This window comes from Amphiura filiformis, chromosome 14, assembly GCF_039555335.1.
Source record: "Amphiura filiformis chromosome 14, Afil_fr2py, whole genome shotgun sequence".
Classification (NCBI taxonomy): domain Eukaryota; kingdom Metazoa; phylum Echinodermata; class Ophiuroidea; order Amphilepidida; family Amphiuridae; genus Amphiura; species Amphiura filiformis.
This window is the reverse complement of record NC_092641.1, coordinates 41,824,437-41,851,795: the sequence shown is the minus strand read 5'-3', so window position 1 is coordinate 41,851,795 and position 27,359 is coordinate 41,824,437. Positions and strand designations below refer to the sequence as shown.

The following is a 27,359-nucleotide window of genomic DNA, read 5'->3' as shown; positions in this document are numbered from 1 at the left end:
GCGTTCGATACAATTGATCACTCAATACTTCTTAGTAAACTATACCATTATGGCTTTAGAGGTGTATGTTATGACTGGTTTAAAGACTATCTGTGTAACAGAAAACAGTTTGTAACTTACAATGGTGTTTCATCAGAGAGCAAAAATATCACTTGTGGCGTGCCTCAGGGGTCAATATTGGGGCCACTGCTCTTTATTCTGTATGTGAATGATATACATCTCGTTACAAATTCTCTCGATGTTATATCCTTTGCAGATGATACCAACTTGTTTTTCTCACACAGCCAACTTGAGGAGGTAGAAACAGTAATGAATAAAGAGCTTACTCATATAGACAGATGGTTTAAAGTAAACAAACTATCTGTAAACGCCAAAAAAACCAACTACATGTTACTTGGCAGTGGTAAAAATACATGCTCTGACTATACTCTACATCTTTGTCTTGACTCAAATGATAGTGAAGTCACCCCTCTTGAAAGAGTCACCAGCACAAAGTTTCTAGGCCTTCAAATTGATCAAAATCTTACTTGGAAGGAGCATATTGTAAATGTCATTAAAACTTGTTCTCGAAATGTCGGCGTCATTAACAGAGTTAAACATTTTCTACCCAGTGAAGCTTTGTATACATTATATTGTTCGTTAGTCTTGCCGTACATGAATTATAGTATTTTAGCATGGGGATGTGCCTGCTCTTCATATATTCATAATCTGTTTAAAATTCAAAAAAGAGCATTGCGTATTATTAGTAACAGTAATTACAGATCTAGAACTAATCCTCTATTACTTAAATATAATACTTTAAGCATCAAAGATATGTACGCTCTAGAGCTTGGGACATTCATGTATAAACATACAAATTGCTTATTACCCAATGTTTTTGACGACCTTTTTACAAAGCACTCTGAAATTCACGCTATAAACACTAGATATAGAAACAATCTCATCTTACCTCGAGTCAAGAAAGTCTTTTGTGAGAAATCTATTAAATATGCAGGTATAAAGCTTTGGAATGCTATTGATTCTGATATCAAGTGCTCGTCATCAGTGAAGCAATTCCGGAAAAAGTATAAACAACATCTTATGCAAAGCTATTCTTAGTCTTTCAATCATGTGTACCTCACCAATATTTTGTTCATTAATTTCATTAATTTACTTCAATAATTAGTTTTTGATATGTGCATTTTGTTTTTTGTTTTTGTTTTTTCTTTGTTTTTTCCTTAAATGTTAACATAGGATATGTCATTGATGGACATGACAGCTGGTTGGTTGGACTCGGCATTTTTGTTGTCTACCAACCTGCTGCCATGTCAAATAAATGCCATATACCTGTATCAAGGGGTTACAGAGCTACAGGCCTTTGGGCCTTTACTGTAATTCCTTCACTCATCGTTGTATTATGCATTTCCATAATTATTATATTTGTATTATTATTTATATCTTTATAATGTATTATTCTTATGTATTTTTCTTGTATCATGTAATGAGTGAAAAGATAATAATAAATCTATCTATCTATCTATCTATCTATCATGCAGTCTCAACAAACATTCCAACGACATTGTTAACTATTTGGCCTCCTTGGACCATCACTTTAACATATATGGTTTTTCTGAAACCTGGTTTAATTCTGAAGATGAGGCTGCATTGATTGACATTGATAATTACTCAAGGGAGAACTGTGTTCGTCCAAACCGTCGTGGAGGTGGTGTCTCTCTTTTTATCAACAATGATATAAATTATTGCCTTAGACCCGACCTTTCCCTTGACTGTGAGGACTGCGATTCTCTCTTCATTGAGGTGTCCCAAAATTCTACAAAAACCATCATCGGTATCCTTTATAAACCCGAGTACGTTATTCACAGTGATTTTTTAGATCAACTGAGCAATACCCTGAACACCATTTCCAATGAAAAAAAAACCTGTTACCTGATGGGTGACTTCAACTTAGATTTGCTCGTACATGATACCGATCCCAAAGTTAGTGACTTTCTTAACATACTTTATTCACATGATTTTATCCCATCCATTGATAGACCAACCCGCATTAAAACCAACATCCATGGACATACCAGCGCAACCTTGATTGACAACATTTTCACCAACGACATTTTATCCCAAATCAACTCCGGCATTATTGTCACCGACCTTTCAGACCATTTTCCTATTTTCCTCAATCAACAAAGAAAATGTAGGCCTAACGCAGTACCACGCACACCTGTAACAAAGAAAACACGACACATGAAACCTAACAATATCAAAGGTTTAAACAATGCTTTGTCCCTTGTTGATTGGTGTCAGGTAACCAACACACTAGATCCAGATGAGGCCTACAACAGATTTAATTCTAAATTTTCTACACTTTTGAACATACACTGTCCAATTAAAACTAATATAATCTCTAAACGTAACTCACCGAAAAAACCTTGGGTAACTAAAGGACTAAGGGTCTTTTTATCTTTTCAGTTTCCGTAACTCTATTGTTCAGATACGAAAACGCAAGGGATTCAGTAAGTTTACTGTAATCTGACTTCATTGTTAACTCTGAAGTACCAATCAGCTTATTTCAATAGAGGTAATTGCCTGTGTCAATAAAGCCCATAAAGGCTGGAGATAAAATAGTATTGAACACCGGTGTCCGACCGCTGTTTTAATGGTCTAGCGCCCTCTCGTGTTTGACAGTGATAAATTGATTCACATTATTATGACAAAATGCAAATCCGAATGAAAAGGTCCACTTTTTTCTGTAAAACGTTGAAAATAAGCCCTTCAATCACAAAAGGTCCGCTTATGAGCCTGTCGCGCCCCATTGCACTTGTGCAGGGCCACAGTGTCGCCCTTCCCTCGTATCAATGTCTATCTCCCTATTTTGCTTCCTCCTGCCCCCCCCCATGATCAGTCTCCCCACTCCCTCCCCGTCCCCCGGTCCCTACTCTCTCCTCTCGTGTTCTTCTCTTTCTAGTCTTTCCGTCTCCCCCTCTCCTCCCTTTCTTCCTCACCCCCTCCCACTCTCGCTTGTTCAGTCTCAACTTAAGTATCTCCTCCTCCCTCCCTCCCTCCCTCCTCCCCCTCGCGAAATTTATCAGTATGATCCATGACTGAAAATAAGCTCTGCAAAAATAAACATTTAAAATAAACCCGAGTCTTGCATATTCAGTATCGAAGTTACGTAATGGGCTATTCCAGATAAAACATGCACCCCCCCTATAGAGGGCAAAAATTTTTTTTTCTAAAATGTCTGGAATTCCAAAGCATACTTGAGGAAGAAACCTGGATTTCCGGCCCTGTTTAGTGCATGTAAAATCTGGAAATCCATGGAGGGTATAGAGGGTTTTAAAATTGTCAAAAAAAAGTTGGAATTTTCAATTGACTTACCAAAAAAATCTGGAATTCCATTGCCCTCTATAGAGGGTTTCTAAAGATACCCAAATAAAATGTTGGAATTTTTCAATTGACTAGCAAAAAGTCTGGAATTCCATGGAGGGGTATAGAGGGTTTTAAAATTATCAAAAAAAAGTTGGAATTTTCAATTGACTTACCAAAAAATCTGAATTCCATCGCCCTCTATAGAGGGTATCTAAAATTACACAAATAAGTTGGAATTTTTCAATTGACTACCAAAAAGTCTTGAATTCCATGTTAGGGTTTTTAGAGTTATTTTAGGCGTGTATATGTATTTATTGTTGTAAAGGTTACATTATATTTGCTTTATCTGCATTTATTCCAAGTCATCTATGATGTTTTACATGTATAGGCCTAATATAGGCCCACCACCAAGGCGTGTGTTTGGCAGTAACCAGGCCCGTACGCAGGGGGGGGGGTGCGGGGGTGCGACTGCACCTCCCCAAATTTGCAAAAGTATACAAAAAGTCCGAAAATGGAAGCATTTGCGAGCGTATCGAGCAAAAAATTCAGGTTTTTATGTTTTTTTGGTCAAAAAAGGTCCAAATTTGGGGGGAAAAGTCCACATTTCACAAAATCGCCCCCCTTTGGAAAAAAGTCCACTTTTTCAAAATCAGCACCCCAAAAAAAAAATCCTGCGTACGGGCCTGGCAGTAACGTACGCAGGTTTTCAAAGGCTGGGTCATTACAGGGGTCTTGATTCTCTGACTGTTTTAAAATTTAATAACTAATTCCCCAGTTTCCGGCCCCGATTGGGTGCATTATTTCCCCGAACTTTTTGACAAAGGGGGGCACATCCCCTGTCCCTTTGCGCACGCTACTGGTGTTGGTATCCTAGGTAACCACTAAAATTAAGCTTCTCGTTTGTGAAGGGTTGCTGCTCTCCTTACAGGTTTTCAATAACAATATGTGGTATGTAGGCCTACTAGTTTCTATATTAGGCCTAAAAAATGTTTGATTGGCGTAACATAATTTTAACATTCTTGTTAAACCGGGTCTTTAGGTCCATGAACTGAACCACACAAAGGGATGCATACTCTGTCGGCAGCACACATTTCGAACTATAAAAGGATTGTATTGTGAAACTCAGTTTCTTGCTTCAGCTCTTTCTAAAAATTAATTAGGGCAAAATTCTTTCTTTATGTCCTTATTCTTTATTTATTCCTGTTCTTTCTTTCTTGAGGCCTAGATCTTTTTACCCTACTTTACAACACGAATATTGTTGTATTGTCAATGGAAGTCCGTAGAACGTTCGCCTAATGGCGCTATGGGCCCCTTTGATATAACTGGTATTTTAGACACAAACTTAAAGCGCCCTCCCACAAAATTCCCACCAGCAAATAAGGGCATGCACACACCCTTAATTCTTGTTGTGATTTTTAGAGGAGGTAGCTCTCTCTTTATACATGAAATTTACCCCAAGGCAAAGGAGCCATGTGCGCCATTAGGCGAACGTTTACGGTACATAAGAATTCAAACTTTCTTACTTTGGTTTGAGCTGAGACTAAAATACCTAAAGCCTCAAATGTTGTTTTTATATTAAATACATACCTGTAATTGAATGAAATAGATATATTTATAATACGCTGCATGATAAATACATGAAGCCACATCAAGTAGAACGAGTGCAACCTTGCTGCAGTACCTTGTACTACGCAGGTGCTCCTTTGTTAAAAGGGAATTCCCTGATTGGGGAGTGGACATCAAAGAGCTCATATCTAAATTCGTTGGGGACTGTTACTTTTTAAAGTTTCAACGTCCGTATACATACGACATGTAGCCTATGAATAAAATACGACATGAATCAAGTAATAATAAAGTGACCTAGTTCTTTCCTTGCCCTGTTATAGCTATTATTATAAGATGAGCTCAAAGTGTATATTTCTACATTTTGAGCTCAAAATATTTAATCAATGATAATAGGGATATCATATGTCTATACTGTGATGCGCATGCGTTGTGTGTGGGGGTGTGGGCTGTGGGGTGAGTGTGATGCTGTTTTAAACAAATAGGCCTATAAAAACAAAATCTTCGCACAAGCTAGAATGAAGAGTGAAGACCCAAGTCGGGCTGGGGATCACCATTGCAGGGGATGAACCTATCGACCCACAGCACTCTTCGTCATACATACATTCCCCCAGCCACATTTCCCTAACATAATATGAAATTAAAAAAAAAAGGAAATTTAGTTCGGCAGAGGTGGGGCTCGAACCCACGCTGCACCGCTATCATGTATACAGTATCGACATATTACCAGCGCCTGTACCCTGTTTACCGCTCGGCCAACTGACTTGTTGGGGCCATCTTGAAAATTTGAACATATAATCACAACTTCAATTACTTCAACATACCACGTGACAAGCAAAGACAGAAAACGTCATACTGCAGTTACTGTCCATTTTCCTATACACAATACACAGTGTTCTTACCATTGACGCGTAACCTCTACAAATAGCGTACGTTAGAAGTATGGGCAATTGCCTAGTTAACGTCGGTGTGTGAAAAATAACCGGCCAATTCTAGAAAATATAGTTTTGTAACATGTCCTAAATTTTAGCTAATTTAGATGTTTGGAAATATTCGTACTTTGGTGTTTTAGGAAGGATATGTAAACGACAGATAACACCAAAAATATGAAGAAATTATTTCCAACCCGTGTTAAGTCTGCAAACCACCATGCTTCTCATTTTCAAGAACGCTGGTTAACAATAAGCAGAGTATTGTCTCATTTCGTAAATAAAAGCCCACACAGAATTGTTCTCTAGCGTTCGCTTTATAATCGTTCACCCAACTGAAACTATAATACCAGCTCATTGCTCCATTGTACATGTAAAGCAGAAACATATGTTGTGTGTATTTAACCAGAGAAGATATGATTTAATCAGTTGAGCTGTTTTCAATGAGTGTTATCTTGGTTTAATAGCTTTTAATGGGGTTTAAGTCCTGCAAAGGTCGTGGTGAATTCCACTGTAGACATGACTGCATCATGTACCATATTTTGGAATTTTATCTGCTTAAAAACATGTGTAGAGCTACCATTAGGCCTATTAATATTGTTGAATTCTCAGGCGCATACAAACAATACGAGGGGCCTATGATACATACACAATTCATTTCGTGCATGCACGTGCCCTGCAAGGTAGGGAGCCTAGCCTACCATTTTTCTTGTAAGACGGTCTGGATTCGTAGTCCACGTGGGTCCCCAAAGTTCTTTCAGATATTAAAAGATTAAATTCCCATAAAGACGAAACAGTAATCTTTAATGGGGACCTACGTAAATTTTACATAAAATTTCCGCCATCAATTCAGTGTTAATTTTTATTATTCAGAAAATATTTTGGCGTATATAAAATTGAAATAAATTCTCTGCTTCCTAAACCACATAAACTGAAGCATGATTGGGTATCACGAATCGCTATATATGATGTACTTAAAAATGCAGTTAATATTCAAATATTCTTTTACACATTATGATGCTTCAGTTTTTACACAAACAAGAATTTGTCTTTAAAAAAGATAAGTTCACGGATCAGGTGTATAGTACATATACTTTGAGCTACTTTGGTCTAACATTTAATATTCATATCTAACCTACTCTGCACTTATTCGACAATAAATAAGTGATATGAGGCTTAATAATGATACCTGTGTCTTGACTCTGAAAAACAATATTTTTTTTAAACCTCATTTTGCATTTTATTTTTTAAGCCACCTCGAAGCCACCTATACTACAGGATCTCATTTTGCATTTAGGGTTTTTATTGCGTTGTAACGTAGCAAAACTTTCTGGCCCAATTCGTGACTGGAAAAGGCTATCACCTCTTACAACCTATCAACAGGTCTGATTTCTATAATGAGGTGTCACCGGGTTTCATGAGATAATAATACCAAATCTAAACACCATGAAATTCAATACATCACGACCAAGCTCACATTGGGCGCCCCATTCCTTTTTAAAGGAATTTTTATTAAGCCACCTCCAGGAAACAAATTTGGCTATAAACTACGAAGTATAAAGTCTAATAAATAAATAAAATAAATAAAATAAAATGAAAATTGTACATGTATGCAAGTTGCCTTATTACTAAAGTAAACAAATTACACAGCCATTTGCTCTTGCTAGTTTTTGTCAGGGTCAGGGATATTTGTCTCATAGTCCTGCTTTTATGAACACTAATATTATACAGGTTACTACACTTTACACATGGGTTATTACAAGAGTCAATAAACATTTGACCAATTAACTATAGATCATGGACTTAGTTTTATGCAATGTAGTTATATTGAACCTTTTCTGAAGTAAGTCGCCTGCTGCATAGTTTTATTTACAGATGATATGTTTACTTTGTGATTAGGCCTGACCATGACCTGCTAGTTTGATTAACCAATCAGTTATGTGCATTGTCAGCATGTGATGGCTATAAGCCAATTGCAAACATATTTATAAAAAAAGGCTAAAAATTCCTACACTGAGCAGACTCTTTGCTGGGTTTAAGGGCTAAATAGTAAGTTGTCATGTGGGGCAAGATTAGATAAAGGCATACAAACTGAGATATTAGGAATTATTTCCTAGCCTCTTAACCACAGGGTTGGGCTATATAGCTATTCAAGACACAGGGTATGTAAGGAATAAACTGTGCATATGAGATGTGGGGGCAAATGGCATCATTTCACTGACATGAAAAAAATTTCATTGAAAACCCTCCCACTTAGCTATTTTAAAAAGGTAATCAGGCTTCCTCAGCATATCACATGTGTTATGGTATTATTTTGCGAATTGCCCCGTGGTACTTTATGGAGAGGAGACTTTTATTTAAATACGGTATAAAGGACGAGTGGCCAGTATTCGGTAGGGTCTACATAGCTTTACAAATTCAGAGTCTTGCAATTATGATTTTAGAGCCAAAGGGGTAACTATATATTATAAAATTATAAAAGGTTAGAAAGTCAGTATTAAAAGCAAGTCAGTAAGATACACCTCTACACTACAGGCTGCACTCCATAGTAGGCCCACAGCTAAAAACGACACTGACAGAAAAAAACTTAAAAAGGGAGAACTTTTTCATTTTTATTTTTTCTACAATGCAAAATTTATCATTAAGAGGAGGAAGCAAATTGTATTGCCAATATGTTAACTTTAATTTTCCACTTTTATGCAAGAAATAAAAGAAGAAGATACACATTCCCTTTAAAAGGGGAAGCCAGCTTCAATGCAGAAGAGGTCTTGTAATTAGTTTAGGTGGAAGGCATTTTTAGGATCACTCTTTTTTATGATCCATCATGTTCCATGACAGTCCGGGATGACAGTCCACCAAACCAGGTGGTGGTCGCATTGCATTTTCATCGTCAACCATGTAATTGAATGGGATTATTTTGAAAATTTAAAACGCTTGAAATTTCACAAACAAATAGGCCTATATGTTAATAAATAATATAAATACAAGCTAAAACCATGGGGGTTCGATAATGAACCCCACAAAACAAACCGAGTATTTGGAAAATGCCATACGGCCGGGCCGTTTCACAAGCTGCCGGCTCTATCATGCCATTCGCCGCCTGCTCCAAACCATCAATGATAAGAACATGCACACAGAAAAACCAAACATTAACTCCTATAACTTCCTGTCAACTCTTTAATTAATTACTCCAAATTGTTCTGTCTTTTTGTCTTTTCTGCCTTTTAGGCCACCCTTAGCTCATTATTAATATAAAGAAATACACTGCAGTTTTTAGCTGAGTTAATTGGCTAAAACCTGTCATCCTATTTGCCTTATACATGCACATTAATTTTATATTAATTTATATATTAATTCGCAATTTATACATAGCACATTATAAAATGTATAAAGACTGATATTGTTCAATAGGCCTACATGTATATCAATTGTACCCATATCAAAAATAGGCCTTGAAATTACATCGAATTTTTCCTGTTGAAAAGACAAAACTGATGTTTAAGATATCAATTATTTCATAAATGACATTTTGAGTCATTTTTATCCATAAAACGATACATACAGGATATAGGATATTTTTACTTTGACTTTTAGGTCCATAAAGGTTTTAATCAATATTATCAATACACTCACATCTCATGCTGTGTTGATCTGCAGGAGGTCTGCAAATGTAAATCTAAGAACGCCTGATAACAAGGATACTATCATTTTCTTTCGTTGATATGCTGTGGAAACTATTATAGGCCTGGCATATAACTTTTAATGTTATATTTCCTTCAAACCATAACTTTTGAAATTCTCACTCGTTTTCATTCGTTGAAACGGCAAAGCATACTTTCTTTTTCTTACAAATCGAATAACAGGTCTTACATATATATTTTCACCATAAAAAGTTCCGCAAAGTAATTCAAACCAATGTTAGTACCCCGTAATCTCTTTAGCAAACAAAGACGATCTCCGAATTAGATAGCCAGCTCTTTGCTGGCGAAAATCAGAATCCCTCAAAGGGGCAGGGACAAACCCATATCAAAAAATGAGACCTTTCCAGATAACTTCCCGATAGTCACCGGGTAGACACCGGCAAATTTCACATGCAAATTAGTTAGGTAGCGGGTGACTACCCGATAAATTTTTGGGAAACCATAGTGGATACCTTTCAGGTAATAGGTACCGGATGACTACCCAATGACTTTTTTGGGAAACTAGCGGGTAACTACCCGGTGACTTTTTTGGGGAACTAGCGGATAACTACCCGGTAACTTTTCGGGGACCTAGTGGATAACTTTTGGTGACAATATACCTGGTGACCTCTTTGGAGACTCCCTGTTGACCTTTTGGGGAATGCAGAAATACAAATTCATGAGTATGCACAAATTTATTAGACAGATAAGCTTATTATTTGAATTGTAGTTTTTGGAGAAATACAACTCTGTAGGCATGGCAGTTGAGCTTATAAAGTGCTATCTTGCAATAAGAAACTTGAAAGTGTACAATGTAATTGTAGTTATTGTACACAAATATTCTTCTGATGTAATTTGGTTCATGCACACCTTTTTAAGTTGCATACCTTAATTAATGTACAACCAAATTGTTATGATATAGCATATGTATTACAGCATATAGCATTTACAGTACCTAAATGTGATGACACAACCTATAATTTTTATATCAAATATTATAATTTATTTACAACAAATAGCTTAACATAAAGTTTATATGCAGTTAATTAACACATTAGCTGATGATTAGTAATTTAATTGACATTAATTTACTGTCAAAATCATGTATGATTTACTAGAAAAGATATAAACTAAAACATTCAAATGTGTCATAGGTACATTGTACATGTACATTGTATAAAGACTGCATCAATATACAAATCATTTCATACAAATTTTCCTACCTGCATTATCATATGAAATCAAGCATTCAATGGTTTATAATTCCTACAGCATGCTCCAGATTAATTAGTAAACATCTTGTAATGTCCTACATGTAAATCCATACATTTTGGACCACAAATAACTTGAATATTCTGCACAAATGTATTCCAACTGCCAACAGCTAGCTGCTCCATTTTGAATTGATTCAGTGACCTTTGACCATACACCCACCCACAATGCATTCTTAAGATGCTTTATGCTATTTTCAAGGTCAAATTAAAAGCGGATAACCACCGGGTAACTCCTGCAAAGAATCTATGTTTCTGGGAACCTTCTGGGTAACTCATTTGAAATATTTGAGTTTATGGGAGACTACCGGATGTCTACCCGAAAACTTTTGGATAACTTAATTAGGTATCCGCTAGGTATCCGCTAGCGGGCACTTTTGGATAACTCTGGAAAAGGTACCCGAAAGGTTTCTGATGACCACCGAATGGTCATCGGGTGGTCACCGGGAAACTTTTCTTTTTGCTATGGGAAGTTGTTGTTGTTGTTTGGCCAAATAATAATTTTATTGTTTTGATTACGTTCGATAAATTTGGTTTTACCATAGACCATTTATCTTTCCTATTTTGGAGATTATAAAAGACATAATGTACGATTTTGGTAAAATTTTAATTTTGTTCTTCTTTTTTGTCAACATTTACTATGATTACATAATATTACTGCTACGGTACTAGTAATACTTTATCTGTCAAGGTAGACTTCTCCGTAGTCCACTTGCCCATTTTGCATACTCTGGCCATTACATTTAAGCATAAAACTCTGATTTATATTGATTTGTGTGCAACTGATAGATTTTCACATCTGTATCTGATCTTTTCAGTCACCGCACTCCCTCTGTTAGCTTCCAGGATTTTCGGGGTTCGCTATCAATAAACTGGTACTTCCAAAATCAGAATTGTTCATTATTAATGTGAGCCATTATAATTATGCAAGATAATGTTGCATTCAGTTACTTTTATTGTCACTAATTATCTGATATTTTTAACTCTTTATGACCATTTTACTATTAAATACTTTAATTTTAATAAACATCAGTATGATTTTGTATTCAACGAAATGGGTTCATCATGACTAATAATAACATATTTTTAAATAAAATTCGACTATGGCATAGTCCACTGTCAAGGGGGTCTTCTGATCATTTTAACCTGAGACTAGTAAACCAACAGTCTCAGGTTTACTAGTCTCAGTTTTAACTAAGCGAAAATAATGAGGTAAAAAATAAAAAAGCGACTTAGCCGCTTAACTGTGGAGCTTTGGGGGATCCCAGTTTTATTAGGCAAAATAAAAAAATAAACATGTTTCACGTCCCCTCCTGCTTCCTTTTTTGAGGTTTCCTCAAATATATTTTTATTTTTTGAAATTCAGTTATAACTTTTCAAAAAATATGTCTAGGAAGTTGAAATGCTTTCTATAGCCTTGTTAAGATACAAGAAACATTTTAGATAGGTTTTGTGATCATTGGAGGGGGTGTAACTCTCAGAACAACAAATAAAAAAGGGCCTCCTCCTTTTTCCAGGCATTATTGTATACGATAAAACAGCTCTAAGTATGGGTATTTACACCAATTTTGTGATAGAAAATAAAAAGCCTCCTCCTCCTCCTTTTTTTCGAAAACCCGGACGTGAAACATGTTTTATTTTTTACTTGGCCTTATAAAACCTCTAAATTTTACTTTGGAGGCTTAGTCCTTTACATGGTATTTCAGATAGTATTGGGCAATTACAATCATGTAAGAAGTGCAAATTTGAGCAAAATATGCAGCAAATGATAGCTTTACTGTAATACCAGAAGATGGGAGAAATATCTTGCTGATCAAGCAGACCCCCCCCCCCGATCCAAAACAGCCTGGAGTGACTGTGAAGACTGCATGTATTATAAACACAAGTGTGAATAACTTTGTTTGCCAAGTCATGGAACCTTTAATGTGTTTGAAGAGCATAATATCCATGGTTAAACAAACAACCATGAACAAGATCTTGTTCTGTTTAATACATGTACTGCTCTGTGGTTTAGGTTGTGCAAATTACCAGTTTCGTTTGATTTTGTTTACTTACGTTTTTTTTAATCTCCATGTGTTATTCAACCTTTTTATGTTCACTCAGCATGCAGGAGAATTTTAGATGTGCTATAAAGAACATTGTAGGCTTTACAAAAGCAAAACTTTAATGATAATTATAATGAGTAGTAGAAACGAGATGCAGGGTATCTTAATATTTTAATGACATTATCAATCAAAGTTTTTTTCCTCCATCCCTATACACGAACCCCAATGGCATATAAATATTTAAATTCCTCATCAAATTTATAATATGCTAATTAATCACATCCCGTGAATAATAAAATAATAAAACAATAAAATGGATGATATTTGATATTACCATATTTTGCATAACATCTGAGAAGATGAGCTCATCTTCACATGTATTTTGATTGAACATCTGCATTTTGTTCCATTCAAAGAACAGTAGTTTTAGCTAGTACGATATTGGATTCATATAGGCCTATCCCTCAGATGTTATCAACTCAGACAATCCATAGAGACAAATTCGTCTGACAATTGGTTTGTAATGGAACATTTTCCAAATGCAAAACATGTAAAAAAAAATCAATGTCCGGATTTTTTTAGACGGGGAGCATCATTTAATATAAATCATTTTTAATAATAGTAATACTGGTAATATGCACTTCTTGATTTATGCTTTTGGATTTTTAAATGTATATTTAGAGTCCCTCTTTCAAATTTTATATTTATGTGTAATCTCGCTATATCATAATTTGCTGATACTTTGGTCAAAATTTACATTAAAATGCTAAGAAAAAAACTATTATTGTCAAAATTTCTGTTTTGGTGTCATGTTATTTATTGTATTTTTGGCGACAAAAAAGAAAAACCCACCCTATTCTACGGGCGGACCTTTCAACTTCAAGTATAGGGTCGGTGTTTTTTGTACTTGTATTTCTAGAGAGAGGCTATCTTGAAATTACCCTAAAATATCACCAAAATCTGAAGAATTTTTAATACCAACATATTTTCTATGATTTAAGCAAAATAAATGTTTGTTTTTTTAATTCTCAAAAACACAAATTCCGGGTTGGTTGGCCCCGTAGAGAAGGGTTTTTTCGTAGCCTTTGATACTATTAATTTTTTTTTTAATTTGCAACATTTTATAAAACTTAACAAAATATTAACAAAAACTGATGCTAAACTTAAAATTTGTATCCATCATTGAAAATCAATCAATTCCGGAAATTAAACCTGTTATTAAAACCCCAAGCCACGATGGGTTGATTTGTTTTAATACACAGAATAATATTTTCCTCAGTTTATTAATACGGTAGCTACCCAAATCTGCTAAAATAAAGCACACAGTAAATTTGGAAACAGATAACACTTTGTACTGCATGGATGAAGTGTGTGTGCACTATCTGTGTGTGCAATGTCCCATGAACAAACAATTACGTAATAGTATTGACTTTTGTTGAACTTGTGAAAGGTCAGTCCAGAGAGTTTCTCTGCTCGTATTAAATTACTGTTTAAGTGGTAATTTTCGCGTACAGTTATTGTCGCGATTCGGAGTTACAGAGACATTTTTGCAATTGTTATTTTCGCGATGCTTAGTTTTGCCCTATACTTGCAATACATTATTATATATATTCGCGAGGTGTTAATTTCGTGGATGGAACTCCATTCGCGAAATCCACAAAAATAAACCCCTCGCGAAGTGTGCTTGCTTTCTGTGAACTTGTTTTCATTAACTTAAGATAGTGCACTTGCTTTAAACTGTTTCTTTACTCAAGGAAACTCTCATTAATTGAGTAAAGAAACAGCTTATTTTCTGGGCAACCATTTTCTTGGGGGTGACTTCATTTGGAATCTACACCCCCTGTGTGAGAGACTAAAGTAATGTCTTCCATACAGGGTGTATGTCTTTCAACTGGAATAGCCTAAAATGTGTATATCATATACCTGGTATATGGCCGGATTTTACCTTTTGATGGTCCTGTGGGCAAGGCAACATGATTGTCGCAGATCTTCTCACTCAAATGGCTTTACCAAGATTGCGCGCAAAGCGCGGCAATTTGGTCTAAAATAGGCCAAAAGGGAGATGCAAATTGTAAATTTTGTCACAACCCCGGGGTCACAACATCTCTGTCAACTGAGCAGGGGAGGGGTCTGATTCGCCACCCTGCGACTTGTTTTCCGTCAAGTTGGTGTACCCTCTTTTTCTTTCCTACTAATAATTAGGGCTTACTCAACAAGAACTGAAGAATGTTGGTTGTCATGGTCACTTGGGCTGTCAATCATGATGATTATAACTACTAGTACCACCAACTTGTGGGGGGGTAAACGCCCCCAACATACATTATGCACATACATAATGACAAATTGCATTAACCTGGAAGAGAATGGAATTCCTGATATCTATTTGCACAAAAAGGCTGGAAATCCCGACAAATTACTAACAAAACCATCTGGAATTCCAGCACCTCAATGGACAAAAACATGGATTATTTTATTGACCAGAGGCAAAAAAGTCTGGAAATCCAACCAAGGATAAACACAATAAACCTGGAATTCCAAAACCCTCTATGCCTTCAGACTAACAAAATGGTGGAAAAATCTGGAAATTTTGCGCCAAGCTTAGGCAAAATAGGCTGGAATTTGGAACAGCATAAGTAGAATAGGCTGGAATTCCGAGCCCCAAAGACCACCAAAAAATCTGGATTTCCGTTGCCCTCTATAGGGGGGGTGCATGTTTTATCTGGAATAGCCCAATGTTACTATGTCAACGGGATCACGCGCTAGAGTAATAAACCACGATCGAAATGATCACCACATAAAGTATATGGCACTCGAAGGCATACCAAAGTAGCGTGATCCGGTAACCAAGAGAATTACGTAACCACTTCGATGCTGAATAGGCCCAACCAATTATCAGATTAGCTTGCCATGAATAGAATACATTATCTTTGCTCCAATGCAAATTCTTTTGTATTGCATTTCAATATAAAACATGATTACCAAATCACCACTTGTACACGCCTCATTGGGATATTTTAGACGCTCGTTTCATCGCCAATATGAAAGACTTTTGCTTATAACTTGGCAACATGGTTAGTATATATTTCAATGCAAGACTTTTTTACGAGGCACTTACGTCTAGGCGTAAGTACATATACACCAAACACAAGTCAATTGAAGCCGTACAATTTACCGCGAATTTAGGACCGTAAAATTTAGACTCTTCTTTTGTCTAGATTGGCACCCAACCGCACATCTCAAGGTTTTATGTAAAAAATCAATATAACTTACCAAAACGAAAACTGAAATTCACGAGCTTCAAATTTTCAGTAACTAACAAAAGGCTAGAATAAAAGATTGGTCATACCTGGGAGACTACCACTTCAGAATAACAATGAGTTACAAAAACTATTACGAATACGGAAACAGAAACTGAAAAGATAAAACGACGGTAATTAAATCGCTCCAAACAAAAGATAAGTTATATAAAGCTTACATTTTAAACCCATCTAATGATAATAAAGTAAAATATAAAAACTATCGTAACCATCTAAACCTTTTACTCCGTCTTAGTAAAAAATTACACATCACCTCAAAAATTGAAAACAATAAAAATAATACTAAAGAAATGTGGAAAACTCTAAATAATTTACTTGGTCGTAATAAAAAAACTAAACTCCCTGATTTCTTTAACAATAATGAAGGTCAACGAATAACTGATAATCAAACTATTGCTGAACACTTTAATATTTTTTTTGCCAATATTGGCATCAACCTTGCTAGTAAGATCTCTGATCCATCCACTGACTTTAAACCTCCCCTGTCGTCTTATTCAAACCCCAATTCACTTTTTATGCATCCTACTTCCCCAGAAGAACTTGTTAAATTAACATCTGATTTAAAAAATAGCAACAGTAGTGGAACTGATGACATTAGTAATAACCTTCTAAAACAAATAATTCCATCCATTTGTGGTGTCCTCTCCCATATCTTCAATTTATCTATTGCTTCAGGAACTGTCCCTACTGCACTAAAACATGCTAACGTAACACCCATTTTTAAAGCAGATGATAAACATGATGTCACCAACTATAGGCCTATATCAATCCTTCCATCTATCTCCTTGAAAAAATTGTCTATGCACGGATCTTCAACTTCATTGAGCATCATAACATTCTAACTCCCCATCAGTTTGGCTTTAGGCCTAAGAGATCCACATACATGGCAATTAACGAACTTTATTGTAAAATAACGGACAACCTGGACAACAAACTTCACACAATTGGCATATTCCTAGATCTTAGCAAGGCCTTTGACACCATAAACCACAACATTCTTCTTAACAAACTCAATAAATATGGTATCAGAGGTCTTGCTAATGATTGGGTTAAGATCTACCTATCTGGAAGACAACAACAGGTTTCCTTTAATAATGCCCTTTCTACTCCTGCAGATATTAATTGCGGAGTTCCTCAAGGATCGATTCTAGGACCGTTATTATTTCTCTTATATATTAATGATCTCCCACTTTTGCTTAAAAAGTTACCTTTTTCAGAGTCTTCAATTGAGCAGCGACGTAGCTTGCGACACCATCACGGCGTCTTCATTCAGCGTAGTGATGTTTTGTTTACAATCCTCCGGTCACATGACCACCCGATGGGTGGTCAAGTGTCAGCAGATCATTGTAGATGGCGGGCAGGTCGTATCCGGCGTCCCTGTTGAGCGTGGGTCTTTGGGTCTTAATCTCTATGGCTTCCCTGATCTTTCTGTTCCAAAATGGTCTTCTCTACCGATGACTTCCACATCTTCAATACTAATATCATGTTTATGATCAGCTTTGTGATCACCGACTGCTGTTCGGGGGGCAGTGGTTCTAGTATGTTCTTTGAAACGGGTGCCGAGAGATCTGCTTGTCTCACCAACATAAGTGTTCTCACAGTCTGGGCAACTGATTTTGTAGATTACACCACATTTGTTGGGTTTTGGGGTTTTGTCCTTCGGATGTACTAGGAAAGATCTGATGGTATTGACCGGTTTGTGGTAAGCGTTGACCCCGTGGTCACGGAAAATATAGGATAGTTTCTCAGAAAGTCCTTTGATGTATGGCAGCGGGACATTGATTTTTCTCTCATACTGTCCAGTTGTTTCTTTGCGATCTTTCTTTTTCTTTGGTTTGGGGGTTTTAAACATCCAGGATTTATAGCCGTTTGCCTTGAGTGCAGATTTTACATGGCTCGTTTCCTGTTGTTTGTCCTCCTCTGTAGTGGCTAATTTGTCCACTCTGTCCATTAGCGTTCTAACCACTGACCTTTTGTGCTCCAGATGGTGGTTCGAGTCAAAATTCAGGTATTGGTCAGTGTGTGTTGGTTTGCGATATATGGTGACCTTGGTGCTACCGTCATCCTCAACATGAATACACGTGTCCAAGAACGGGAATTTACCCTCCTGTTCGGGTTCGTTTGTGAACTTAATGTTCTTGTCTAGGCTGTTGATGTGCGATGTAAATCCATCTATGTCATATTCGTGGATGAGGACGAACGTATCGTCGACATAGCGAAACCATTTCGACGGGGGGCGAGGGGCTGTAGCAAGAGCCTTGACCTCGAAACTCTCCATGTATAGGTTGGCCACTATGGGAGAGACGGGGAGCCCATCGCCGCACCATGGGTTTGCTTGTAATATTGTCCTTTGTAAACAAAATAGGTGGTATTGAGACAAAAAGTGAGGAGTTCCAGGATATGTTTAATTTTGAGGGGGGTGCGATCCTTTAGCGTAGCGTCTTTCTCCAATTTGTCCCTGACAGCTTGAATCGCGTCTGGTACGGGAATGCTCGTGAAAAGGGCAGAGACATCATATGATATCAACTTCTGCCCTGGAGGTACTTCCAAGTTCTTAACTTTTTCCACGAACTCACCACTGTTGTGGATGTGGTGATCAGTTTTACCTACTAAGGGACTGAGGATATTGGCAAGTACTTTGGCTGCATTGTAACTCAGACTGCCAATGCTAGACACTATGGGTCGGAGAGGAGCTTCCGGTTTGTGAATTTTGGGAGTGCCATAGACTTTAGGGACTTCCTCAGTTGTGGGGTAGATTTTGTGTTTAATGTCTTGAGGAATGGGATCACTGTGTTGCCATTCGCGTATTATACCAATAAGCTCACGTTTGTATGCTGGCGTGGGGTCTTTAGCTAGCTTTTGGTATGTGGTTTGATCATTGAGCAAAGACTCCATCTTATCTTCATAGTCACTGGTATTAAGAACTACAGTGGCACGACCTTTGTCGGCCGGTAAGATCGTAATATTTTCATCTTTTTTCAAGTCAAACAGAGCTTTCTGCTCACCTTTCTTGATGTTACACGGCGGCACTTTGGATTTGCGAAGACACTTAACAACATCCGCTCGTAAGCTTTGAGCTTTTGCTGGGGCGAGTTGGCGACATGCTACTTCCGTGTTTACAATGTATTCTTTCATCGGAATTTCCCGCGGCGTGACGGCGTAGTTAAGTCCTTTTTCAAGCACAGATTTCTCATTTTCACTCAGTATCCTGTCCGATTTATTGATGACCCATCTATTCCTATCTATGTCATTCTCTTCCGCTCGATTTTTGAGCAAAAACTCTTGCTTGGCTGTCACCAATTTACCGAATTTCTCACGTTGTTTACATTTCACTTTGTCAAATTCCTGACTACGCATGCGCGAGAGATGTTGTTCCACTTCCTGTTTCTCTTGATCGCTTATGGCGGTAAACAAATTGGTTTCCAAATTCTGCAGCTCGTCTTGTAATTTCGAGATCGTGAACGAGCAATTTCTGATTCTAATATCCAAAAGTTGTTTTTCAGCTTTATGGATTACTTTATTAGCTTTGATTCCTGTGACGGCGGATTTCAGTTTTATGCTGCGGGGTGTGATGTCGACCTTCGCACATCTGATATTAAAAATACGGTGGTTCGTCCATCTTGCAATTTTGGTGGTGATATTTTCCGCTTTTCGGAGGATTTTGAGGACATCGCGTCCGTGTTGACGTAAAATAGCAGCGTGTATACTGATATTGGACTCTGTCATGTTTGACATTTGCTTAAAGTTACCTTTTTCAGAGTCTTCCATTGACCGGAGGATTAAACTTGCGACACAATCACTACGCTGAATGAAGACGTAGTGATGGTGTCGCAAGCCGGTCACGTCGCCACTCAATGAAGACTCTGAAAAGGTAACTTTTAAGCAAATGTCAAACATGACAGAGTCCAATATCAGTATACACGCTGCTATCTCCCACTTTGTTCTAAAGAACCCCATTTTATTTTGTTTGCCGATGACACGAATATCCTTTTCTCACACCAAAACCCCAAGACATTAGAAAAAATAGTTAATAATGAACTTAATCATATTTCAAATTGGTTCAAAATAAATAAATTATCATTAAACATTAAAAAAACTAATTATATTATTTTCAAAAATAAACATAATAACAAGCCTGATATTGAAATTGATATTAAAATTAATAATACACCCATCCAAAAAGTTCAGACCACCAAATTCCTTGGAATATTGTTATTAATTGTAATATTACATATTACATAGATTATGTATTCAAGTTGTATTAACTATTACAATTTATTATCAATATATGAGTATGTTAATGTTATTACAATTTACTTTTATTATTAATTGTTATTAATTGTAATATTACATATTACATAGATTATGTATTCAAGTTGTATTAACTATTACAATTTATTATCAATATATGAGTATGTTAATGTTATTACAATTTACTTTTATTATTAATTGTTATTATATTTATTAAACTATGTTTATTGTATTCATTGTTATTATTATATATGCTATGTATGATATTGATTGATAAATAAATTTGAATTGAATTGAATTGAGTTAATCACAAACCAATAATGACATCAACAATAATCATCAAATAAAATTTCGCATGATTTTCTTGTCCCTATAGAATATTTGATACTGGTGTATGTTTTGTTTACAACTTAATGAAAATGCATTTAATTTTTTGTTTTGCTATACCATTCAGCAAATTACTTCAGCGGTGTTCGTCTGCTCTGTCTGATTATCGCATAAAATGAACTAGGTCACGTGTTGCTACACAGCTTGACCAGCGAATGATGTGATTATGACGTGATTCAGTTAGCCAATCAGAACCACACTTTCGTATACGCCATAAACTGCGTCAAATTGGCAGACAGCTGAAGTTCTCTGCTGAAAACTATAATTACAATAAATTCTTTCGATGAACTAAAATCTAAAATTGTGATCGAAATATAACTACAAAATATTGTTGTTACTACATTATGATTATTATTTTAGATATCAACAGTCATTTTGTATTCATGTTTTAAACATTGTTAAAAAGTTTAATAAGCAAGCATTTCAACATCACTTTGTAAAATATCTGTAAAATAATCATAATTTTGATGTTGTAAAATATTGCATCAATCATTTAAAATGTATTTGTTTTGTAATGTATTTGCAATGTTTCTGCAGTGTTCTCTAAGCAACATTTTTTAAAACTAAAATCCAAGTTGGTTGCTGTTTCAAATAACTGGTTATGTTGAATTGCGGCCATTTTGAATTTTGTAAACATTTTAATAAACCAGGTCATTTTATGTTTTTGTACTGGATATTTCAGTGCAAATGGCAGCGATTTTAATAGTCTTAAGTTAACTGAATAACAATATTAACTTATGCGTATTTACAACTTCTATATCTTATTAGATATTGGACATAAAACGGGTCAGTTTGTCGTCATTTTAATAAGTTAAACAATTTTCAATATATTTATTTTAACACACTTTTGTCAATTTGACTACCATGATGATTCAATGAAGATAAAAACACATTTCGTCACTATAAATACCCACAGGACTGATTGTGTCATTTATCATGATTTTCAAACGTAGTCAAAATCTGGTTTGTTATATTAAACCGAACCAAAAACGGGGCCCAACATGACCCAATCATATATATGACTACCTTTAAAAAACATGATAGTAAAATGTGGAAGATTCTTCCTAGGATGGATCTCTCAACATGTATATACTAGTACTAGACGATCAGTGGCGTAGATTTCTTTTTGACATGGGGGGGGGGGGGGTTGGAAAAATTATAGTGAATCCAACACCTTTTGGCGACAAAATACGTTTTTCGTAATTTTTGCCATATTGAAGCTGAACTGATGACATATGGTGCAAAAGTGGAATAAATGCGAGCGAATCGGGCAAAAATTTGCACTTTTCGGGCTAAATTGCCAAATGTGAGGTTAATTTGGTCAGAAACCCACATACAGGCGTCAACATGGGGGAGGGTGATGTATGACCATCCCCCAATCAAAGAATGCCTTTTTAATAATATTATGTGAAATTATACAATATAAGAAACAAAGTACTTAGCTCTCGTCCTACCTGTCGTCTACCAGAGGGAGCAGGACGTTGCTTGTAACGCCCTAACATATTTTTTGTCACGCCAAATCGGCCAAATTTACTACCGAACGATTAAGGCTAATTGTAAGGTCATCCCTTGCATCCATTTAATTAACAACATCAACAAATCGACCTACCACTTTACCCCGTGGTAAGAGAGGCCCTCGGCACAAGAGGTTGAGGTGGTTGACGCATCCCTATACCATATTTTTGTCTATCTTTTTTGCTCTTATATTATTATGAAAATGTTCTAGGGTATGCCTATATTTATTTCAAATTTGATATTTAGATTAGAATAGAGACTTCCTTGAATATTTTAGTTAGCTAATGGGCAAAACTATGATATTTTTAGCGATCAACCAATTTTGGCCCATTTTTGTGTACAAAGATTTTCCATAAAAATTATTTCTCGGACGCACTCACATAATGACGTCATAATGACATAATATGGATACTGATGGTACTTATTTTGCTATAATGGATTGAGGAGATACATAGCTATTTGTTGGTAAACATGTTTTTGCTATAATACGTTTAGTACAAAAATTCATAAGGGTTGCAACCCCCTCCATTTGGTAGACGTGTTACAGGAAAATGCCTCCGGATGACAAAGATTAAGCTCACAAAGTACTCCTATATAAATACTTCATGATATATAATATTTCTTCGATACATTGTCTATGTGATTATTTCCATGTGAGGTTTTCGTCAATTAATATTCCCATTAATTTTGTTCGTACCACGTGTTCAAGTTTCGTACCCAAGAGCATAGTATATTATTATTGCACAGCCCATAATTTGATATTAACGCCCTTATCAGCCTCCTATGAAAATATACATGTAACTAGAAGTTATCAAAATAGCAGTAAAATAGTCATTATAGCGTATATACACCAAAGTATTCTAGGCTAGAATACTTTGTATACACCATTAAGGTTGATAGCAATAGTCATTATAGCGTATATAAAATATTAAGGTTGATAACAATTTCACATGTTATTCCTATAATCATAATAATAGAGCTCTATAGTGTACAGGCAGGCAGCCTTTGCGTGAGCGGAAAATGTATGGGGAAGTCCCCGCTATGGAAATTTACGGAAGCGTGTAAAAGACATAAAATAAACTTGATAAAATGACGATTTCACATTCTGCCGAATACAGAGCTATACCCATCCACCAAAAGTGACTCCACGCCTTACAGAAGTTCTGAAAAATTTGATTCACCACTTTGCCTAAATAACCATAGGCCTACAGCTGAATTTTCAAGTAATTGCTTAACATTATCCTCCGCATTTCGCATGCCTTGTGTAGCTTTCCGTCATGACGTGAATCAACAACTCGGGTCATTGTTCGCATTGGTTCATAGTTCGCTTTTATTGATAAACTAAACCTGCATTTATTTGCTTTCAAATGCGTGTGTACAAAGTTGTACAAGATTCTGTAGTTTTTATAGTACGATTAGGCCTACACTTTTCTGAAACCGTCTTGGAATAACTTGGACAACATCTCTTGACAACATCTAGCCTACAGCTCTAAAAGTAAGTTGGTTTTTGTTTGTGTGTGTGTGGTTGTAGGAGTAGGAGAGCAAACACACTAGACTTAGCTGTGGTCTAACCCACGAACACAGCCGTGTTGTGACCCCTAATGACCTTTGACCCCAAAATATATGAAACGCCCATAGACATTGGCTAATGTCAATGCATGGGTGCACGTAGCACCACGTTGCTATGTTACTTGTGGCAGAAGGGGCATTTTGAAGGTTTCTCGTTTCAGACCGGAAGTGACCCCTTAATGACATTTGACCCCAAATAAAAAAATACTAACGTCACGGCTGTGTAAATATGACAATTTTTGACCCCCTTTCAAGCTTTACAATTCTCTCAAAATGAATTGTAACAATGGTACGTATTTAATAACTTAACAAACCCCCTATACCCTTATGATAAGGACAATTCACTGAGCAGTGTGCATTCGTCAAGATAATCACACGAGACCATTATTATTAGTGTTGTTATTATTATTATAAATATTATCATTATTATTATTATTATTATTATTATTATTATTATTATTATTATTATTATTATTATTATTATTATTATTATTATAGATTAATCATGGCTGCGTCATTGGTTACCCAATCTTATGACCTCACCAAGTGTAGTAAATGCCGTCAAATTTTAAAATCGCCCAAGACTCTTCCATGCTTGCACAGCTACTGCGAAAGCTGCTTAGAAGGACATACCACCAACTCATTACCCAACAACAAAGTGAAATGTATTGAATGTGGAGAAGAATTCGACATCCCACCAGGTGGCTTGAAAGAATGGCAACCACTGGCGATTGTTCATCGGTTAACGGAGCAGAAAGCTATGCAGATGCAATTGATGTCAGAAGAAACCATTCCTTGCACTGCTTGTGCTGGCGTAGGCGAGGAAGGTATAGTTATTTTAATTATCACATAGACGTGACACGCATAGAAAATACAGAGGAAAATTGTACACCATTATTATTAGACTGCATTTTCTTTATCACACACAATTAACAATTATGCCTGGTCGCATAAGTTATTAATCTGGTCTCAAATTGAAGACGGTGCTAAATCGCAATCGAGATAAATGGCAAGGAATGTTGTCATGGCCATATAGTTTCAATGTAAGGAGGTGATTTTGTCTATGCAGTTTCAATGCTCTGTAACACTAAATTCAAAACTCATTTTTCATGATTTTGTGATTTAACCCATTGTAGTTCTCAGGTCTTCAATAGTTTGTCAATATTATGTCGGCAAAATAATAGTTTGCACTCTCTAGAATGCTTGGATTTCAACCAAATTTGACCACTCTTTTACACTTTGATGTCACATTTTGTGGACCTACATTTATGAAATTACACTTAAAAGATTTGGAATCAGCACACCAAAGTTGAACAAGACCACCTTTTACCAAAACCTTCCAAAATCTATAAATCAGTATTACAAGTTTAGCTCCTGTATGACACATCGGTAAAATAATTTATCCATATTTAACTGTTGGTAATAATATTGATTGATCTTTGACTAAATATCTGTATCGGGCCAAAATGGTAACGGTGTGAATTTCTGTGCAATAAGCAATAAAATATGTTATTTTTTTTGCCTGTAGAAAATGAGAACGGTTAATAACCCCAACACAATACATTTAACGAAATGCTTAGAGTAAATAAAAACAAACACTAATATCAGAATTTTCCGTTTTACATATTTTACACAGAAGAGCAAGGCGTCAAGTCTGACCTACCAACCGCTGTGGCTCGATGTACAGAATGTGATGACTACTTGTGTAAGCGTTGTGTTACTATGCACAAAATACTACGAGTCCTGAAAAACCACCCTATTGTTACTCTCGATGAGCTTCGCGAAGGGAAATTCCCTGAAGCCACTGCTATCGAGCAGAAAATGTGCGTAAAACACAAAGGTGAAGCTCTGCTTTTCTATTGTGAAACCTGCGATGTTCCCATCTGTCGTCAGTGCGTCGTCATCACACATCGTCATCCAGAACACAAGCAAGCTGAGTTGGAACAGGTCGTCAAGGAGAAGAAGGAACAGCTTCAACAGATGCAAGAGAGCTGTAGGAAGAATGAGGAAAATGTCAGTAAAGCTTTGCAGGAAATCCGTAAGATCAGACGTGATTTTGATCTAGCTGTTTCAGAAGCTAGGATCCAGATCAAAGATACCGTCAATAAATTGAAGTCTTCTTATTTGAAGCGTCTGGATGAGGCACGGAAGGCTACCGAAGAGGAGTTAAACACCATAGAGAAGGAAGGTCTAGAAACCATCAAGAGCGCAGATAACCAGCTGACCTCCATAATATCCCGGATATCAACCGCAAAGGCAGTTACCAAATTACTGAAAGAAAGTGGATCTGAGTTTGAGGTCGCTTCTGATTACGGATCCCTGAAGACTGTTGTAGATGATGTCGTTGGAGTCGAGCCTGCGTCGATTATTCACACTGGGAAGAATTTGACTGATGTCAAATTTGAGGAAAACACAGTCCAGAATTCTGACAAGATAGTCATTGGCCAGGTTTGGTCGCGTGATATACGGCGTAAACGTGAGCTGAGGAATAAGACGCCTGCCTTGAAGATGGAATTCGGAAATGATGGCAATGAGAAATTCGCCCTTGCATTTGATGTTGCCGTCACACTAACTAGAGATATTGCAGTAACGGATTACAGCGCAGCCAAAGTTAAGATTTTTAACGCCGACGGTGCATTTAAATCTGCATTCAACGTCAATGTAGGTGTTGACGCAGGGAGAAAATCCAACCCATGGTGCATTCAGGTTGGCCCCGACAATTTATTCTACGTCACCGACTCGTCATCACCATACGTGAAGATATTTGATTTCCAAGGGACTTACAAACGATACTTCCACACGGTATCCCCTGATAATGTTGCTTACAACACTCATGGATCAAGCGGTCTACGTGGGTTAGCCATCAACGCAAAGAATCGGGTTCTTGCAGGAAATATCACTCACAATTTCGTAAGTTGCCATTCGCTGGACGGAACGCATCTGTCGAGTATCAAGGTGACGATTGCGCCACATTTCCTCGCAGCCACATCAAAAGGAAACATCCTTGTCAGTCCTTATTCAACTGGTGAAGTTCATATCATAGACGAAGCAGGAAAGCTTCTGTCAAAACTTCCGCCACCAATTGGCGTTTCATCTTGGTATCCTTCCGGTCTTGTTGTAAGCAAATGCTTCAGCGTTGACGGCGACGAAGACGAGGTGTTTGTCGCTGATGACGCCAACGGATACGCGGTCTATCGCTATTCTGCTTCTGGGAAATACATAGATTGCGTGGAGAAATGTATTTCAAACTTTATAAACAGCATAGCGCTGTCTGCTGACGATAAGTTACTTTTTGTGGCGAACAACAAATCAGTGAAATGTTTTGAGATTTAAATTAAAGTTGCTAAAAATTACTTCGGACGCCTTCAAACTGCACGTAGAGTTTACAAAACAGATTTTCATATCCTTGGGTTCTTCATATCCCACTCTTAAGGGTAATCTATAAAAAATAATTTCGTCACGAATTCCT

At 36.6% G+C, this 27,359-nt stretch overlaps 3 protein-coding genes across 3 annotated transcripts; 1 reads left to right on the top strand and 2 right to left on the bottom strand.

The window, feature by feature from the left end:
* Positions 1–17,576: 17,576 nt before the first annotated feature.
* LOC140169431 (uncharacterized) lies at positions 17,577–18,446 on the bottom strand. The gene has a single exon (XM_072192691.1). It carries the CDS (start codon positions 18,444–18,446, stop codon positions 17,577–17,579), a length of 870 nt encoding a protein of 289 aa, XP_072048792.1.
* A 14-nt stretch (positions 18,447–18,460) lies between these two features.
* LOC140169430 (uncharacterized) lies at positions 18,461–19,894 on the bottom strand. Its single transcript, XM_072192690.1, has one exon. It carries the CDS (start codon positions 19,892–19,894, stop codon positions 18,461–18,463), a length of 1,434 nt encoding a protein of 477 aa, XP_072048791.1.
* Positions 19,895–23,655: 3,761 nt separating this feature from the next.
* LOC140169429 (uncharacterized) lies at positions 23,656–27,223 on the top strand. Its single transcript, XM_072192689.1, has 3 exons — positions 23,656–23,816; positions 24,389–24,717; positions 25,527–27,223. The coding sequence occupies exons 2-3, from the start codon at positions 24,396–24,398 to the stop codon at positions 27,221–27,223; spliced, it is 2,019 nt and encodes a 672-aa protein (XP_072048790.1). The 5' UTR covers positions 23,656–23,816; positions 24,389–24,395.
* The last annotated feature ends 136 nt before the right edge of the window (positions 27,224–27,359 follow it).

Bases quoted from the DNA above. Each gene is read 5' to 3' on its own strand.
- LOC140169431 (XM_072192691.1), bottom strand. From the start codon at position 18,446: ATGGAGAGTTTCGAGGTCAAGGCTCTTGCTACAGCCCCTCGCCCCCCG.
- LOC140169430 (XM_072192690.1), bottom strand. From the start codon at position 19,894: ATGACAGAGTCCAATATCAGTATACACGCTGCTATTTTACGTCAACAC.
- LOC140169429 (XM_072192689.1), top strand. From the start codon at position 24,396: ATGGCTGCGTCATTGGTTACCCAATCTTATGACCTCACCAAGTGTAGT. The intron at 24,718-25,526 runs GTATAGTTATTT...TATTTTACACAG, and splicing joins TGCTGGCGTAGGCGAGGAAG to AAGAGCAAGGCGTCAAGTCT.